At 38.6% G+C, this 19,514-nt stretch overlaps 1 protein-coding gene across 2 annotated transcripts in view; it reads right to left on the bottom strand.

Annotated features, from left to right (window-relative positions):
• Window positions 1–19,514, bottom strand: part of TAF4 (TATA-box binding protein associated factor 4) — a 113,832-nt gene that overhangs the window by 34,067 nt on the left and 60,251 nt on the right. The window contains exons 3-11 of one of the 2 annotated variants that reach the window (XM_042465127.1): window positions 16,389–16,573; window positions 11,392–11,511; window positions 9,856–9,975; window positions 8,569–8,691; window positions 7,447–7,536; window positions 5,149–5,391; window positions 3,402–3,549; window positions 626–740; window positions 89–258 (exon numbers count right to left, since the gene is read on the bottom strand). In XM_042465127.1, coding sequence (XP_042321061.1) covers window positions 89–258; window positions 626–740; window positions 3,402–3,549; window positions 5,149–5,391; window positions 7,447–7,536; window positions 8,569–8,691; window positions 9,856–9,975; window positions 11,392–11,511; window positions 16,389–16,573 — 1,314 coding nt within the window. The remainder of the gene's footprint in view (window positions 1–88; window positions 259–625; window positions 741–3,401; window positions 3,550–5,148; window positions 5,392–7,446; window positions 7,537–8,568; window positions 8,692–9,855; window positions 9,976–11,391; window positions 11,512–16,388; window positions 16,574–19,514) is intronic. The other variant, XM_042465129.1, reaches the window with a different exon arrangement.

Genomic DNA, 19,514 nt, shown 5'->3' with positions numbered 1-19,514 from the left:
TTTATATTGGGTTTCAATAACCTTCTGCAAATACTGTGATTGATATAGTTTGCATATATGTCAAGGGAGACTTATAGCAATAACCCACCTATTTCTAATATCCTTCTTTGCAAAGGCGTTGGGAGAAGGAAGGTTTCGTCCTTACACGACCTTGTTAACGTGCCCACCAATTCAGAATTTGTGGCCAATATGCGTGCACTCTCTTCTGATAAGTTAACTCCTGCCATCGAGGCAACGTCGTTAATATCGTCATCATCCCTTCAGAAACAGAAAACGTTACAATCAAATAAATTTTTTGCCATTTGGAATAAAAAGAAGCCAAATTTCAGAAAACTGTTCTGCAAGTTCAAACTAAAACATTCCTATTCTTATGAAACTACATTCAATGGGCATCTTAACAGATTACAGTTGGCTCTCAAGATTACAGTATCTGTGGACTTGCTCATATCATCCCCAATGGTATAAATAAATAATTAGCATCCTTATGTTGTCAAAATACAACGCAAAGGGGACAAAAAACAAGCATATAATATTGTAGACAGAGGTGTCATCTCTAGTATGCCTTTGTAAGTTTTGGGGATTCCCCCCTCCCCTCACAAACATACATATGCATACGATTACTTACCTAAAAGAACCTCCCCCAGGTTCTTTGAGTTTATTTTTCTGAGCAGCAGCTGCTTGGGTTGAAAGTGTAGAAAGAGCTTTGGTTCCAGGTAATACTGTCTGTTTTACCACAGGGACTGTAAAAAAAGAAATCAAGATTGATGCTCTATGTGCAATATTAGCCCAACACAAATAGGGGGCAGTTAAATAAATTTGTTCACTAGGACACAATTTACATAACTCATACAATCAAACTTAACTTGGAACTGAATTAAGAGGAATGGAAGCTAACCAGAGATAGCACATAATCCTGTTTAAGGTACAATTACAGTGGGTCCTTCACATTCACTGGGGTTAGGGGCACAGGACCCCCAGGAAAGTGGAAAAACCAACAATGAAAAATACTTTATTTTTTCCTGAGAGAACACCTCTCAAGGAAGCTCTAGATCCTCCAGCACAACTCTATGATCAACATCCAGCAGAAGTTAACCATAGAACTGAGCTGTAGAAACCTACGAATGTCTTGAGAAATGTTTTTTCTAGGAATCTCTAGGTCCTCCAGAGTGATTGTACAGTCAACTTCCACCAGATATTCCTAGAGAGAACATACTGTATTAATCAAATCCATGAATAATCAAATCCACAAAAGTCAAAGCCGCAAATGTGAAGGGCTGACTGTACTAGTTATCTGCTACTTGAAATGCTTGCTCCAAAAGATTCTGGTGAATATGGACTTCTTGTTGCTAACCTTAGCTGTGCCAAATTTATCTGTTAAGAATCTAGCCCAAAATATCAGTCCTCCAGCCAAATCATAGACCATCAAGTCTAACTACTGCAATTTTATGGAAGGACAGCAGATGGAGCTTTCGTACTTTTTAAAATCCATCATGCTAAACAGGGCTTGGAAGCAATGTATAACATTATAGGTTGAGTAACACTTATCCAGAATTCGGAAATACTCCAAAATCTAAAATTGTCCATAAGTGGGTCTCAGATAGTGACACCTTTGCTTTTTGATGGTTTAGTTTACACAAACTTTGTTTCGTGCACAAAATTATAAAAACTTTATGTATAAAATTACCATAATCATAGAATCATAGAATTGTAGAGTTGGAAGAGACCACTAGGGCCATCCAGTCCAACCCCCTGCCATGCAGGAAATCCAAATCAAAGCATCCCTGACAGATGGCCATCCAGCCTCTGTTTAAAGACCTCCAAGGAAGGAGACTCCATCACCCTCCGAGGGAGTGCATTCCACTGTCGAACAGCCCTTACTGTCAGGAAGTTCCTCCTAATGTTCAGGTGGAATCTCTTTTCCTGTAGCTTGCATCCATTGTTCCGGGTCCTGTTCTCTGGAGCAGCAGAAAACAAGCTTGCTCCCTCTTCAATATGACATCCTTTCAAATATTTAAACAGGGCTATCATATCACCTCTTAACCTTCTTTTCTCCAGGCTAAACATCCCCAGCTCCCTAAGTCGTTCCTCATAGGGCATGGTTTCCAGACCCTTCACCATTTTAGTCGCCCTCCTTTGGACACGCTCCAGTTTCTCAATGTCCTTTCTGAATTGTGGCGCCCAGAACTGGATACAATATTCTAGGTGGGGCCTGACCAGAGCAGAATACAGTGGCACTATTACTTCTCTTGATCTAGACACTATACTTCTATTGATGCAGCCTAAAATAGCATTGGCCTTTTTAGCTGCCGCATCACACTGTTCACTCATGTTCAACTTGTGGTCTACTTGGACTCCTAGATCCCTTTCACACGTAGTTTCATTCAGCCAGGTGTCACCCATCCTATATCTGTGCATTTTATTTTTCCGCCCTAAGTGCAATACCTTACATTTCTCCGTGTTGAATTTCATTTTGTTAGCTTTGGCCCAGCATAAGACTATGTTTATAAGGTTTATACAAAACATAAATGAATTTCATGTTTAGACTTTGGTCCCATCTCCTAGATATCACACTATGTATATGCAAATATTCCAAAATCTGAAGTCCCAGGATTTCCTCTGCTCCATCTCGGATTCGCCCCTTTTCACTTGCTGCCCCTCACTCCTGGAACCTTCTTCCTCTGCGAGCAAGAGCCATCACTTCTTTAACCAACTTCAAAACGGAGTTGAAGACCATCCTGTTCAGGGCAGTGTTCCCAGGCATTGCATAATTGTCACTTGCTATATTTGATGTTCTTTTGTCGTCTGTTTTATTGAATCATTTCCTGTATTGCTATGTATTTTATATGTATTATCCTACTAGAGAAGCCCCTTCCCCACCACCACTCCCTTTGTGTCGTGTCTTTTTAGACTGTAAGCCTGAGGGCAGGGAACCATCCAATTAAAATGATTGTATGTACAGTTGCTGTGTAAATTTACAGCTCTTTATAAATAAAGGTTAATAATAATCATCATCATCATACTTTACTAATTATCTTTGTTTGATCAGCAAATGACAACACAGTTATCTTTAAGGATTATAAAACCAATAATGTCAACACTGTACATTTTTTAATTGGCAAGTAGGTCATTATTTTGGGAGACTCCAATTTTGGGAGAAAGGTGCAATATAAATCCAGTAAATAAATAAATTTTTAAAACTGGACTGTTACTTTAAGGTATGCTTAGCTATTTCTTTTTTAATTTTTAAAATGGATTTTTAAAAATAATTTCTAAGTAATGCCTTAGAAATACAACACATTACTTTTAGTCATTCAATAATTGGTAAGAAAAACAAATTACTGCATTAGCTTTTAAAGTAATATTTCCAAACTCTGGTCATAATGAAAAATTTTTCCTCTTACCTGTCTGAAGTGGGTTCAGCTGTATTTGCTGAGGAGCAGTAAGCATAATACGGTTGTGTGGTGGCCTCAACGCCACCATGGGGGTCTGTGTCAATGTCACCTGTGGAGGCCTAATCAACGTGCCTGGTTTCTGAGACTGCTGGATAACCTGTGCATTATTTAGAGAGACAACACTCATTTTAGTAAAATAGGGTCCAAATAGAAATAATCTAGTTTGAGACTGTTTTAACTGCCCTGGCTCAGTGCTGGGGAATCCTAGAAATTGTAGTTTATTGTGACACCAGAGCTCTCTGACAGAGAAAGCTAAATATCTCACAAATCTACAGTTCCCAGAATTCCCTAGCATTAAGCCAAGGCAGTTAAAGCAGCCTCAAATGGGATTATTTCTGCAGTATGTTTTGGACCTAGGATAGGGCAAAAAAGTTCTTAAAGGATCTAGTAATTAAGCAATCACTCCATCTTCCTTGAAGGCTGGTTGCTTGTTTCAATTTGTTTTGCTTTTGGGAATCGCTAAACATGCAATAATGTCCAATGAACATTGTTGGAGGCAGAAAATTCAAAATTAATGGGCAACAGAGTGCAAGAAAACAGGGTCAGGCTACAAATGGCAAACTGAGTGTCCCTGTTCTCTGGAGCCCAGGAGAGGCTGCTCCTTCTGAAGGCCAGTGATGGCCACAAGGGTCAATGTGGGAAGAGAGCCTTGGTTCAATACATGAAGGGAAACACATTCACTTCTCAAATAATGAAAAACAGGAATGTGACAGGCATGGGTAATAGTCAAGAAGGTATCACATTTCAGATTTAAGAACCTTTAACATCACATTAAAAGGGTAGAAGAAAGCATTACTAATTTACACACATTAGTGTCTTTCAATTAATTTAGTCCAGAATTCTGTTTCCACAAATAGACAGCCACAAGCTGAAAACTCACAAACAAGATATTACGGAGTGGGAATTGCTTCCTGCCTGATTCTAGCATCTGTCAATAAGTAATACTGCATCCTAACATGGAGTCTCTATGTTTAATTCTCTTATACACTTGTTGACATAGGCTCCATTTTCTGAAAAGCCATTTAAGCTGGTGATCATCTCATGACAATAAATCCAGAAAGTTGATTTTGTACTATATGAAGCACTTCTTGCTTTCATTTGTTATTTGTCTATTTCCAATAAATTTAATCTTCAGAGGCTGTAGAAGGTAATGCTACACAAAAGAATGAGCATCACATCACAGCCTTATTGCAAGAATAATACAAGTTTTGTCAAGTAGCTGCAATACACTTTACACAAACATGTATAAAGTAACCCTGATTTCCTCACCCCAAGAAAGCAGGTACAGGCAGAGGAGCAGAGAAATGTTATGAGGCTCCACAGCTCTGTCTTCAAATACTGTTTTGCTGTATCCTCCTCTATTACTTTTCCCTTGTAATTATGCTTCTAAAACTCAGCTAAGGGCAGTCTGGATCAAAAACACAGCAGGTATGGAGAGGATTTAGCATATATGTGCACGTTTGTCCTTAGCTTTGCATGATGCTCTCCCAGAGATGCTTCTCCTTGGGAAGAAATGACTTTCACATATTTGTAAAATCTAACAGATGTGTAACTTATTCTTATTTGTTCCTGAATACAGACAAAACACTAGCAAGGTTTTACATATACTAACAGACATTGCTGGCTAGCTCTAAGAAGGAAAAAGGTCCAATTTTTGGACATTATTGGTAGTATAAATTAGTTTTGGTTTACACACCACTTGCGTGGGCTGCCCTTGCTTGCCAACCCCAACTTGCGTTGGCTGTGTTAAACTGATGACCGGTTGTTGCAAGGTACTCGTTACGGTGGCAGTGGTCTTCCCTGCTGTACGCTGAACGGAGCTGCTCAGCATCACGGCTGTTAGAGCAGTCGTGGGCTGCGTTGTGGGCTGCTGATGCTGGCTTTGCTGAATAAAAGCTGCTGAATCTGGAGTCAGCTGTCTCAAGGCAGGCAAACTCCGCTATAAGAACAGAAGGGAAACATGAAATGCAACAGTGTAGTGAATGCTAACATTCAAATACTTGCCCAATAATAGTAGTAGTAGTTGTTGTTATTGTTGTTGTTGTTATTATTATTATTATTATTATTACTTTTACCTCGCTCTTCAGTCAGGCTATCAGAGCAGCTTACAAATTATTAATTAGACATTATTAATTACAAAAGATGCAAGCATCAAGTTTCAGCCATCCCAATAAGACTAGGCACATCCAAAACATACAACTGCTCAAATAGTGTACCCCCATGTTAATGGGACATCCATGTAACATACTTTACTGTTATACAGGGGACAAATGGTTTGTCACACTGTCAAGAATCATTTTGTCATCTCATAGTATCATAGAGGTATAGAGTCGGAAGAGACCGCAAGAATCAACCAGGCCAACCCCAAGTAACACGTCCATAATCATCATCACAGAGAACAGAAAACCAATTATATAAAGTCACATCAAGAGTTTTTCAGAAAATCAGTGTGTCATGTATACTATTTCAAGATCCATTTATTTACCCAAAATTCTTACAGTGACTGGATTCTCCCCATATCCTGTGCATGTTAATACGACAGATACATGTGTATGATGTGGTATGTGATTACTGTAGATTAATAAAAGGTCTGGCTACTAAAACAGAATACACTGTTTCACTGCAGACTGACAAACACATTATTCCCATCACAGTTTGCTTTCACAGCAGCCATGCACACACTCCAGCCACTGTTTAAATTACCTCCTCTTTAAAATAATGCACATCTGAGGATATAAAGGGGCATTATGGCAATTCCATGCTTCATTGCACAGCTCTCATCTACTGCGCTAAATTTCTATTCTCTGTACTGCTAATCTATATTTTATATTACACTGCTAAAATGTCAAAGTCAAATTTTAGTTTTATATACCTCTTTAACATTTCCAAACTGCAAACAGTACTTAGGAATCTGCCTCAAACTAAGCCCATCCTCATAGGTGAGGAGAGAGAGGTGAAATCCACAGTCTGTAAACCTTGACTGCACAGATTTGACAGGAATGCTCAAGACACTGACTTCTGAGGAGGAGTGCCTTGTGAGTATAAGCTTTGGCATTTCACTGTGGAACTCTCAGGACAGTCCAGAAATACTGCAAACTTTAACACATTAGCAGCTAGAATCAAATAAAATCATAAATGTATACATATGCACTCCAGTCAGATCCAACAGTACAAAGCTATTATAATTAAGGCCAAGAACTGGTTCACAGAAAGACCACCTGGAAGCCAGTCCTTATCCACAAACAGCCATCTTGGTGGGATACAATCAAGCTTCTACATATTTGCATGTTAACATCTGGCATGGCAAATGTGCATGTTCTAAAGTTCTCTAATACTTGCATTTTTAAAGGGGGAGAGACTGTGGGGAGTGAGTAGATTTAGGTATATCCTACTTACATTACAAACTGCATCATCCACAACATAGATCCCACTATCTAAGCTGATAAACAGCATTCCAAATAGAAACTGTCTGAATTGACTCCTAGAATCAATACTCTACATACAAAATTTACATAGGAGTCACTATTATGGCTTAACTCCATGATCAGTTATTATATCACAAAATGTTCCTACGATTCTATGAAATCTTACAAAAGAGAAGAATGTACAGTGGTACCCCGGGATACGAATTACCCAGGTTACGAATTTTTCGGGTTACGAAAAAATCCCATAGGGATTTATTGTTTCGGCTTACGAAGGTTTCTTCGGGTTACGAAAAAACCTCGGCGCTATTTTCCGCCACCGGAGGGCAGCAGAGAGCTATTTTTCCATTAGCGCCTATGGCAATTCGGCTTACGAAGGTTTTTCGGGTTACGAAATTAGCCGCGGAACGAATTAATTTCGTAACCCGAGGTACCACTGTATATTGCAGTAATATGAATATCTCAAATACAATATCATTTTTAATATCATCTCTTGACTGTGATTTCATTATTGAGAAGGGCTGAGTCTATCACTACAAGAGATACCACAAGGAAGAAAGAGCTATTATTACCTTCAAGAAAGGCACAAGGTAAGGTTGAGGTGAAGAATTAAGTTCCCGGTATAACCTGCTGGTGAAATCTTCTGCTTCAATTTTTCCATCCTGTAGGACAAATTTCACAATCAGATCCAGATAATGAATATGGATATTAAGCTCTTATCCATCTAAACAAAGAATGCAGAATGTGTGGCCCCTCCATATGTTGCTGGACTGAAGATTCCATCAGCTTTAGTCAGTGCAGCCAATGGTGAGAGACAGTCATGCAACATCTAGAGGTGCCTTCTAGTTTTAATATACCACAAGAAGATCACTTAACATGGAACTTTACTGAGAATGTTAGAACACTTTACTGAATCTGTTAGAACACTAAAATATATTTAAGGTTAAGTCAAGTTAATATTTATTGTACTAGCCGAAGACCATGACAATGTTGGTTAAAAAAAAGAATGTTACAGTTCAATCATTTAAAAAATTAAACACACATTAATATTAATCTGGTCATGCTCATACAACTACATTCCTTAATGACTGCAGAACTGGTAAAAATACTTAAATACTGAGATTCATATTCTATGCATATATAATATTAATTCACTGTAATCCTGTAGTCTTTCCCCAAATAGTTTTTTTCTGGTACAATTAGATTACCTATTCCAAACCATTTAGTCACAAATGCTAATTTTGTTTAACAGTACACATAATAATAATGCATGATGTTATGGACTGCAAGTCCTCTTTTATAAAATTTCCCCATACTTCTCCTTCTCTCTACATCAAAGGGTGAAAGAGAATCAAACTTTTACTTTTCTTAGAGGAAGCTACAGTTTCATATTATTTGTAGATAACGTTCATATTATTTGTGGGCTTATTTGTGAACTAGTAGTTTGTTCATAGGGAACTAGTTACCAACAAACCATATTTAAACTGTGGTCTTAAATAATTGTTAACTAACTTCAGTCCAAACAAACTGTTGTTTTCTTGAGTTTGGACCTAAGTTGGATCTTCTTAAGCAAAGTGGAAACTTTTACTGTCCTCTCACAAGAAGAGGCTAGGGGAGGGGATTACCACAGGTTATTCCAAATTGCCCAAACCATGATTTAGGTGACTGTGTGTACCAATCAGTATCTGTCTTACCAGCAGGTTCTGAACTAGTTCTTTCACATTAGCTGCAGTTTCTGTAGACTGCTTTCCAGAAGAGGCCAGTTTTATTAACGTAGAGAGGAAATTCTTGCATTTCTTCACATTTTCCATGGTTTCCTGGAGGGAAAGATGGAGAAGCAAAGTAAAAGGGGGAGAAACTTTAAAAATGCCACCTGAGCTGTCTAGAGCCCAGATCAAGCCCAGATCAAGTCCCAGGTTACTTGGAGGACCGCCTCTCCCCATATAATCCGCCCCGCACACTCAGGTCAGCCAGGAAGAACCTGTTGAGGGTTCCAACTGCGAAATATGCGTCGACTTCGCAAAGGGCCTTTTCTATCTCAGCCCCAAAAATTTGGAACACCCTTCCCAATGAGCTCCGCTCCATCACCTCCCTGGAACTCTTTAAAAAGAAACTTAAGACCTTTTTTTTTCCATCAAGCTTTCCCCCATGTGCTCTGATATCATGTGGTTCCTCCCCTATATGTATTTTGCATCATGGCTCATCAGCTCAGCTGGCTTTGATTTGGTTTAATAGTTTTTAAATTGTATTTGTAATTTTTATACAGTTTTATCATTATGTATATATTGTATTTTTATTCTGTACTGCTGTATTGTTGTATTCTTTTGTTCTGTACACCGCTTTGATAGAAATAAATTTTATTATTATTATTATTATTATTATTATTATTATTATTTAGCAGCAATAACATTCCAAAATATTCTGAGCCAGTGCTATGGATACTCCTTGCATAAGCAGTAAAAAACCCAAAGAAAACTTGCTTCCTAAAATTTCAGCATTTACCTTTTTTTTAAATGAAATAATTTCTAGTCCTTATTACCATATAGATTCAAAATGAGCAATCTGAATAAGCTTTCCAGTAGCTGGGGAGGGAGGAGCAACATCTCAGCCCTGAACCCCTCAGCAAGACTAAGAGTAGAATGCACTATGTAAAATACAAAAAGTGCAGTTTAACAAATTCATATTTTGTTGGTTACTTAGGTGATTATTATAGAAATTAATGTTATTTGGGTACTGCATTTTTATTCTGGTTTATCAGAGCCATTCTAGTAATCTTCACCCTCATTGTTGCAAAACATTTTGTGTTTTGTGCCAACTCACTTAAGACGTTTCACCCTCACAAAGTATATCATGGACCATTTACTGTGTCAGTGCAATAATTAGTATGCCCCATACAGAACATAGCAAGTAATGGATTCTCTTCTTAGACAGCTAGCAGGAGCTGGCCTTTGGCTTGGAATAAACAGTTATCAGAATCTTACTGTGGCCACAGTTGAGGTCGCTGTGGCTCCTTGCACCGTCCTCTGAGGAGTTCCAGTCTGCACAGCAGTTGCTGTTCCTAATGCTGTTGTTTGTGCGGGACTACCCAGAACAATCTGAGGCTGTAACATAACACAGGCATTAGTCAATTATACAGCAAGGTCATGAACAAATGGAGACTTAATCATGATCAAAATGTGTATCACAACAGTATTAAAATCCAAATAATGAGAGACCTTCTCAACTACAGTCACCCCTCCTAACTCAGGAGGGATCCATTCCGGACCCTCTCTCCCACAAGTTAGGATACTCGCAGATAATTAAGCCCCACTGAAATGAATGGGGTGCGCTTCTGTGCGGGAGCATGCCCCATTCACCTCAATGGCGGGTCGTCCCTCCGTGGATCGTCAAGTCTGCCAATTTCAAATCTGCAGACTTGGAGGGGTGACTGTACTCATCTGATTCAGTTTACGAATTGGCCACCATGTGGCACTAGTGCTACTCGTTCAAATCTGGAAACTCTGGAAGTTGATTAAAGACAGCATGTGTTTTGCTTAACAGATAGAAGGCAGTAGAGCACTATGCATAGATATACATAGGGACAATCACATGCACCTGTTTCACTTCTGCTTGCAAATCAACTGTAATTATTTCAAAGGTGCTGTGTACACAAATAGAACAGGCATGGGAGCTGAATCCTAAAAACTCCTGCATAAATGTTACATCAGTAGCATAGGAGACTATCAGACAATGAATCCACATCAAATAAGAAAGTGCAGAACAGGAAAAAATCCTGTTCACTAGACCACTCACTACACAAAGGCTAAAGCAGCTGTAAGGACCAATTCACAAAACCCACTGTGAATCATCAGCAACATGAGATGCATGACACATACGAAAAGTGCACACAGATGGAGGGTGTGTGCACATAGGTGAACTGCAGTTGAGGACAAATCAACAAAATGCTCACAGCTTAAATCCAATTCTTAGCCCCAATTAAAGCAGACCCAGTGAATCAATGGGAAGTTGGTAATTCAACATTTATATCAATTCTTTGATTCATGGGTTTATTCTAGATGGAACTAACTATCAGAATTAGGTGAGATGGGGGGAGGCCAAATTAAATATTATTCAGAGCTACATTCTGATGATTTTTTAAGTCCCTGCCTACAGGGAATGCTTTCCACACAATGTCAAAGACAATGTCCACATACAAAGCAAAAGCCTGTATATGTCACACAACTGTCATGGGTAATGCCTATGTACATGGAGTATGGTCTAAGATAGTGCTACCTAAAATGGAGTTAGGTGGTTCAGTGCCACCAGATGTTTTCCAGGGAACTACGTGAATATGATAATAATGTGACACAAATATTGGTTCTGTCAGCCATGGCTGACAATTTGAAAAGCAGTGGCCTAGAGTGCACTATCAATTTGCATGATAGACAGGACTGGAAAGCCTAATCCTACTCCTTGATATATAGTTAATTGCTCACTTCAGGATTAGAAGATATAAGTACCAATCCTGACAAATTTACCTGAACTACAGGCGGCCTCTGTAACGTTGTTGTGGACTGTACAGTTGTCTGTGCCTGAGACACTTGCTTGATTATAGTGGTTGGGGCCATCTGACGTGCAATTATAGGCGTTCCAGGAGCCTGTAAAAAGAATCCCAGGTACATTAACAGAGAAGCAGCTACATATAAATAAAGTGGTCCATCTCAACAGAACAGTCTTTTAAAAAACACCTCTATGTCTGAAATAATCTAGAGGTAAAATCATTATCTCATAAAACTCAGTTTAAATTTTCTGTGCTGTCTTCACTTTCTCCTACAAAGCAAACCTACAACCTGATTAGCACAGTTAACTGGCTTGTGCTGCTTAACAGGTACATCTCACAGCCTCAAATCTGGTCTTTTTTTCACGTAAACTTGAAAAATCACTCAGAACATTAAAAACATGCAAAAACATGCAGAACATTGAAAACATGTAGCTTAAAATGTAAACAGAAATTGCAGCACTTAGATGGTGGGGACATTGGCATCCTGTATAGCTTTGAAGGAGGCAAATTACAGTCATTCCGATCCTGGTGCCTTTAAGTTGAATTATTTCCATCATCTCCTAACAAAAACAGCCACTACCTTAACACATCTAAAGATGACCAGCATGGAGAAAACCTTGGTAAAGCAAGGGAAAGGGAAAGTACTGAGGGGTGCCAAGAAGGATGATGGAGCACCTGGCATGTATGAGCTCAGTGCTGTCAATAGACAAGAAGGCTATCAAGAAGTGCTTAAATAAAGAGGAGACAGGACAGATCTTAGAAACATTGGCTGGCATTCTGCTGGTTAGTCCTAACTAGAGACCCATTGAATCACATGTTGGTGACTCAACATGTAGTTAAACCTTAGGGTCGACATAAGTTCGAAATGCCTGAAGGCACACAACAGGAGGCAGAAAGAGAGAAAGCTATGTGGAAAAGTTATAGAGGAACCAAAAAACTAAACTAAAAAAAAAGAGCAGAAATGGCAAGGATGTAAGAGCCAGAAAAATATTTTGCAGCAGGCTTACAAATTTCATTGTAAAGTCATAGGGCTTGTTTGCAAAATTAATAAAACATATTAGATCTTTGGAAGGTAGTACATCAAAATGAATCAAATACTGGATATAAGCTGAGAAGGCTCCAGATCTGATAACTGCCATTATTATTAAAAAAAATATTTAACCTTACTGTACAACTATGTATCAAACCTTGAAAGTAATGTCAAATATGAGTCCCTATCCAAATCTCTGAAATTTATTTATTTATTTATTCAAATGTTCTCTTAACTTTAATATTTGCAGCAAAAGACTATCAATTTTATTTTTTTTAAAAAAGAAAACATTTAGTACTGTTAAAAATGTATGGGCTGCAATCATTTTTATGGCTCTAATACTAAATCAGAGTTCCCTGAATTAGGAGCCTCAAGAGTTTCTGAACTGCAACCATCATCAGTTTGGGGAGAATTGTAGTAACCTAACATGTTCTGACAGTTACCCTGTATTAATAAATCACTATGTTTATAGTATTTCCTGCGAAAATTGCTACAGCACAAAAAGAAAGCATAACAAATGAATAATTAAGGTTTTCAGCTAACTTTTAAAAGTAACCCATCCTAGCTTCTCATCACCCCTGCCTCAGTTCCTGGTTTCTTTATATTGGCCAAATGTCCCATTATCTACCAAAGCATTAAATCCAGATGGAACAGAGTTTAAGAATTGGGGGAAATATACAGGCAGGTTTTTGCAATTACAATTCAGGCAAAGGAGAGCATTTAGTGTACTGGCACTTACTCCATGTAATGTTCTCATATTAGTTTTCAACACATGTTAAAGAATTCAAAGACACAGACGTCTTAGTCTAGGAAATCAATACACAAAGGGATCTTGTAGACTCAATGCATCTGAAGAAGCAGACTCAAGTTTATGAAAGCTCATGCTACCAGCTACTTTCTTTGAGTTTGTCTCAAAAGTGCTACAAGATCCCTTTAAACACATGTTAAAAACAGACTTATTTAAGAAATCCTTCCCTGATTAGTCCAACCCTATTTCCATATCATGGAAATCATAAACTGTATATTAATTTTTGTTTGGATATTTTTGCATTGCGTTTTGTGTTTTGTTGATGTCTATCACTTTGAAATTCTTGGACTCAGGCTTTATACTTTTAAAATGTTGTTGTTGCTGCTGCCGAGTGCCTTCAAGCTGTTTCTGACTTAATTATGACCCTAAGGTGAAAAAACTCTGGAAATTTGATAAGCACAGAATCTGGATTTTTAAAAACAGAAACAAGAAGAGACATATAGATCTAAGTACCAAGAAGGAGGTACAGGGCAAGGCAGGTACTCTAAAATTACCTAATTAAAATTTATCTCCAAATATTCTACATGGCACTCAGTACAAAATCCAGTAGTCTATAAACAAAGGAGCTATTAACAGGAGGTTACCAACTGATTTACTATTTTTATTTATTAATTTGCTTGTATTGAAAAGCTGCCATGGGAGAATATAATCAGAAGAGCAACAAGGCAGCTGCATTTATTCTGTTGTGGAACTTGTACACTGCTCTTTCCTGGCTACTTGGCTTCCCCGAGGAGCTTGCAAACAATAAGAACACAAAATACCATAAGACATCTGAACAATTAGCAAGGGAACAACAGTGAAATGCAAGAGAAATTTCTAATCAATTAAAAAAAGAGTAGCTTAAGACACAGTTAAACCTTATAAAGGTTATCAACATTAAATGGATAGGAAAACAAGCAGGTCTGAGCCCAGATATTCCCTGCATGGCATTTTTGCACTAAAAACCATTCATCCCAAAGTGCTTTTTAAACTTTTTCACCAAAGGAATATTATTTCCTATACACATAGAAAAGTAGCCTGAATGGTAGTCCTGCCGGAGAGAAGACGATGTACCAACTCCTCCGTCACTCAATTCTTCATTCACTCCTGACTAGCTTTTTATCAAAATACAAACAACACTGGGGGGAAACCACACTGATAAAATTTTACATGTGTCACCTACATAACATCTAGTCTGGGTCATAGTCAAGAGTCCTGAAATTTGCTGTTGAGGTTGTCCCTTTCTGGAGCCACAATTGCTCATTAGAGTCATGTTAATTTCCCTGGTTTTATCTTTTCCTCTATTACATTTGTTTTAGAGACTGGTGCTGAAACAGCAATGTTAACATAAATTTGACCTCCATGTAATCACTGAAGAACGGGGTTAAGATCCAAGTAAGAGTTGGCAGTGAGTCTTTATTCTAATTTTAAAAGAGAAAAAGAGAAAAAGGAAAAGCAAAATTTCAAGTACCTATAGTTCTAAATGTGAACATGTGTTGGGATTATTTATCATATTCACAAAGCTATATAAGAGACAAAGTGGTACTCAGAACAACCACAATTAGGTAGGCTTTGGCTCCATACAGATAGGCCAAAATAAAGCTGCTTCGGGTCACTTTGGAGATATGCTGTTTAAATGATGTATGCATCCTAAGAGTCCGGAAGCTGCACCAAAGATGTGCTCCAGTCCTTAAGATTGGATCATGGCTTTGGTGTGGCTTCTGGACTCTTAGGATGCATTCAACATTTAAACAGCATACCTCCAAAGTGACCCGAAGCAGCTTTATTTTGGCCTATCTGTATGGGGCCCTTACTAAGGGCTGGAACAGACCGGCAAGAAGGGGCAGCTTGAAGCTGCCCCCTGGCGAAGACAGATAGGGGCCTTAGGAAATACATGCCGCAGCCCAAATCCGCCTTGAACACCCCCCCACACACACACACACACACATAGGAGCTGAAAAAATCCGCTCCTATTTGGGATGAGAATGAGCTGGCTTTCCCAGCCCCGCTGCAGCACCAGAGCAGCTTCAAGACATTCCAGCAGCATGTAAATCTTTTGAAGCTGCCCACATCTGGGCGGCCACCCAGCTTCCAAGCATCATAGGAGCATGTGGCATGTAAATGCCACACTCCAATGACATCCAGAAAAGGGCTTTTTCAGGAGTCTGTTTCGGCCCAAAGTTGTCCCAATGTTTTCAATAGTTCTTCTCTACACATAACTAAGCCTGCATCTGCACTGCAGAAATAATGCAGTTTGACACTGCTTTAACTTCTACGAAATTCTGGGATTTGCAGTTTATCATGGCACCAGAGCTCTCTGACAGAGAAAACTCAATTAGCTTACAAAACTACAAATCCCAGAATTCCATGCCACTGAGCCATGGTAGTTAAAGTGGTATCCAACAGCCTTATTTCTGCAGTGCAGATGCAGTTCCAGTCTATAGCCAACCTACAGCTCTAAATAGGAATTGTAGTGGCTAAGGACTGAGTGGTCCCAACATAGCTATCAATTTCTCCACTGAGATCAGATTGGGAAACCATTTTTTGGCCCAGAAGTGCCAATCTGAGACAAAAGCTAAAGAAATTCTATAGACTATTGGTTCTTTATCCCAAGCACAGACCCCCAATGTCTCTGTCTCTCTCTCTCTCTCTCTCTCTCTCTCTCTCTCTCTCTCTCTCATACTTATTTTCCCTTTCCTTTGCAGTTCCTGACAGTATGAAAAACTAAAAGTTCTCCTCAACTATGCAGATGTTATTTAGGCAAAGTACGTAAATATTTGCAAACTTGCAGATTTGAGCCATTTATTTCAGCTATAAAACTGAAGTTGTTTTTGCTATAGAAATTTGGAGCATTTTCAGCAGAGTGACTGAGGTTCTACATATAAGCATCATCAACACACCCTGATATAGGTCCAGGCAATGAGCTCCTTCTTTTGAGCAATGAAAACTTATGGACTGGTAAAAGTATAGTACCAGAAACCTGAAAGAACAGAGGGCAGCAGCTTGAGAATTCTACCATAATATCATCAGAATATAAAAATGTTTGGTGGCCATTCAGAATACACTGGCAGGCACATCATGAAAAGAAAGCTCCTAGGAGACTTGAGCCTCTGGATACCCTTAAACATAAGAAAATTTAAGACTGTATTCTACTTACATTTCTCAGTGAACTGACCTGCACAGTCGAGAGCTGGACTGGAGAAGCACTGGTAGGTGTGGCAGGGCGAGGAGTCATGGTTGTTTGAGACTGGGACTGTGCATGTGCTTGGGCCTGCATCTGTGCCAAAGCATGTTGAGGGATCATCAGTAACTGGCCATTTTCACTTCGTACAAGGACCATGCCTAAAATGGAAGAAATAAAGTACCAGCATCAGGATTTGGCCAAAATACTTCCACAAGGCTCCAGAAAGTTCAGAGTGATGCACTGTGCAGGCACAGGATAACCCACTTGTGTGAGTCAGAGACCACAAAGAAAAATGGAAAGTTATTCCAGGTATTAAAGCAATGAAGATGTGACTCAGGTCATTCAGTGAAAATAGTTTATGTTATAATGATAAAAGGCTATAATGGAATCCTCTAGCACCACTGAAAATAAACTCAGAAAAAGGAGATTTCTACCATAAACTTTTTGTGGATTCCACAATGCTTGCAACTGAAGAAGTGTACTGGAGTTCATGGAAGCTTGTTAGAAATGTATTTTCTTCTCAGCTGGACTCAAGGGTTTTTCAGGATTCCTTTATACCTTTTTATGCTGAAATAGACTAACACAGCTGTCTCTGAATACTAATATATTGATAAAGTAACTGAATATTGGTTCAGTTACTAAGTTGAACAAACACCACAGCTCAATGGCAAAGTACATGGCTTGCAAGAAGTTGGGTCTAAATCCAGTCCCAGCACCACTAGTAGCCTTTGAAGAGCCACTTCAGGTGAAGTAGAGATGAGTCTGGTTCATTATAAAGCAATCTCTTATAAAATAAGAGCTTTATTTATTTGACGCAAGGGCGAAAACTATTTCTAGTACCTATAGTTCTAAAGGGAGCCAGGGTGGTGTAGTGATTTGAGCGTTGAGACTACGACTCTGGAGACCAGGGTTCAAATCCCAACTCAGCCATAAACCCACTTGGTGACCTTGGGCAAGTCACACTCTCTCAGCCTCATAGCAAACCCCCTCTGAAGAAACATACCAGGAAAATCACATGATAGGGTCACCACAATTTGAAAACAAGGCACACAACAACAACAACAACAACAATAATCAGTTCTAAACCTATCAATCCTTTTTCCCTACACTGCATTTTAAGAAGCAAGTGCTACTTGGATTTTTAAAAGTCAATCTGCCACATTTTGAAGACTCTGAATAGGTAACAGGGGAATTCAAGCATATAGAATTCATTAACATGGAAGTAAGGTGCAGTCACACTTAAACACACAAAGCCATATTAAAATCCACCCCCAAGACCACCTTGAACAATTCTGTTGGACAAATCATGCAATAGCAGAAGAGAAGATTTCTTCAGTGAGGCAATTATCAATTTGTCAAGATGACATTTTGTCATCTTATTATTCCACAGACCAGTGTTGGTTATTCCACACACTAGTCTCATAATCCAGTGGAAGTCCCTAACAGCCCTCCGCATTAGTGTCTCTCTCTCTCACGCTAAATTAGATTATGTGGTATATGGTAAGGGCCTTCTCAACAGGCTTTGCTTATCCCCTTACACTGTAGGGCTCACAACAATGCCACTGTAAGCAGAGGAAGAGAGCAGGAATGGCAACAGATAACTACTGATCTTGCATTTTGAAATACAGTGGTACCTCGGGATACGAAATACCCAGGTTACGAAATTTTCGGGATACGAAAAAATCCCATAGGGAATCATTGTTCCGGGTTACGAATGTTTTTTCGGGTTACGAAAAAACTTTTGGTGCTTTTTCCGGCTTTTTCGCACGGAATCGCGGCTTTTCCCCATTAGCGCCTATGGCAATTCGGCTTACGAAGGCTTTTCGGGTTACGAAAGCGGCCGCGTTACGAATTAATTTCGTAACCCGAGGCACCACTGTAATAGTAACTTGTTATAAGGGAAGGACCAAAGCTGGGAAATTTGAAAGCTACTCACAGTGCAAATGTCAGCCCAGCCTGTCCTCCCTCCCACTTTCCAAGGCACAGAAATGAATTTGAAGGAAGGACCATGAAGTTTCATGTAGTAGCAGTGTCATACACAAATATTATTTATGTGTATCTTCAGGGTTGGTTTTTTGTTTTTGTTTGTTTTTTGCTGCATATCATGTTAGTTAGTATTCCACCCTTCCTCCAAGAAACTCAAAGCAGTATACTTTAAGCTTTCAACCAAGTGAAATAATTTAGACTCATTAATAGCTCAAAACATCTCACAGAAAAATGAAACTTAGACCAGAAACATTTTTGTTAAATATGTGGGAAGAAGATTTAGATAAAGAATATGGTAAATTTCTTTATTACTTAATCACAACAGCAAGACTAACACTGACTCAAAAATGAAAAGCCAAAGGTCCCCTGAGTATAAAAGATTGGTTAATTAAAATATACGATGCAATAGAAACGGAAAATTAACAACCCTCCTTAGAAATAAGACAAAAAAGGAAGGGAAAAACGGATGGAACAAGATTTTAAATTGTTTGGACAAAGAATGGGGTAAAATAGCTACAATCAGTTACAACTAGCATTGGTTATAAGAGTAAATAAATGTTGCAAATGCGATACAAATAGAGAAAAGATAGAAGGAAGAGACATGAGAAAAGAGACACAAGATGAAACAATACAGAATACAAAATTATACAAGACTAATAGATAAAAGAAAACAAAGGTTTATAAAATCTCAGATTAACATGGTTAAATATATTCTTTGTAATAGAAATTGAAAATAGGATATGTTTAACACACATGAACAGAAAATCGAAAGCTAACAGTATGCATAGCGATGAGCTCAAATTACAATATACAGAAATACAAATATGTTATAAATATAGGCTAAAATACATATGAAGATATTAAAAAGGCCTGTAAAAATACAAACTAACCCAGCATAATAGGGAAGAAGTCAAGAATGAATGGTAAGGAGGAAAATGGAAAAGAAGAATGAGGAGAGTATGGAAGACAAAATGGAAGTAGGTAAAGCAATTATAAGAAGGGCAAAGAACGTAGAAGAAGGTGAGAGTAAGTTGAATGAAAGTAGAAGGGCAAGGCAGTGGAAGGAAGGAAGGAAGGAAGGAAGGAAGGAAGGAAGGAAGGAAGGAAGGAAGG

This window comes from Sceloporus undulatus, chromosome 4 (assembly GCF_019175285.1).
Source record: "Sceloporus undulatus isolate JIND9_A2432 ecotype Alabama chromosome 4, SceUnd_v1.1, whole genome shotgun sequence".
NCBI lineage: Eukaryota > Metazoa > Chordata > Lepidosauria > Squamata > Phrynosomatidae > Sceloporus > Sceloporus undulatus.
This window is presented reverse-complemented; position numbering and strand designations above follow the sequence as displayed.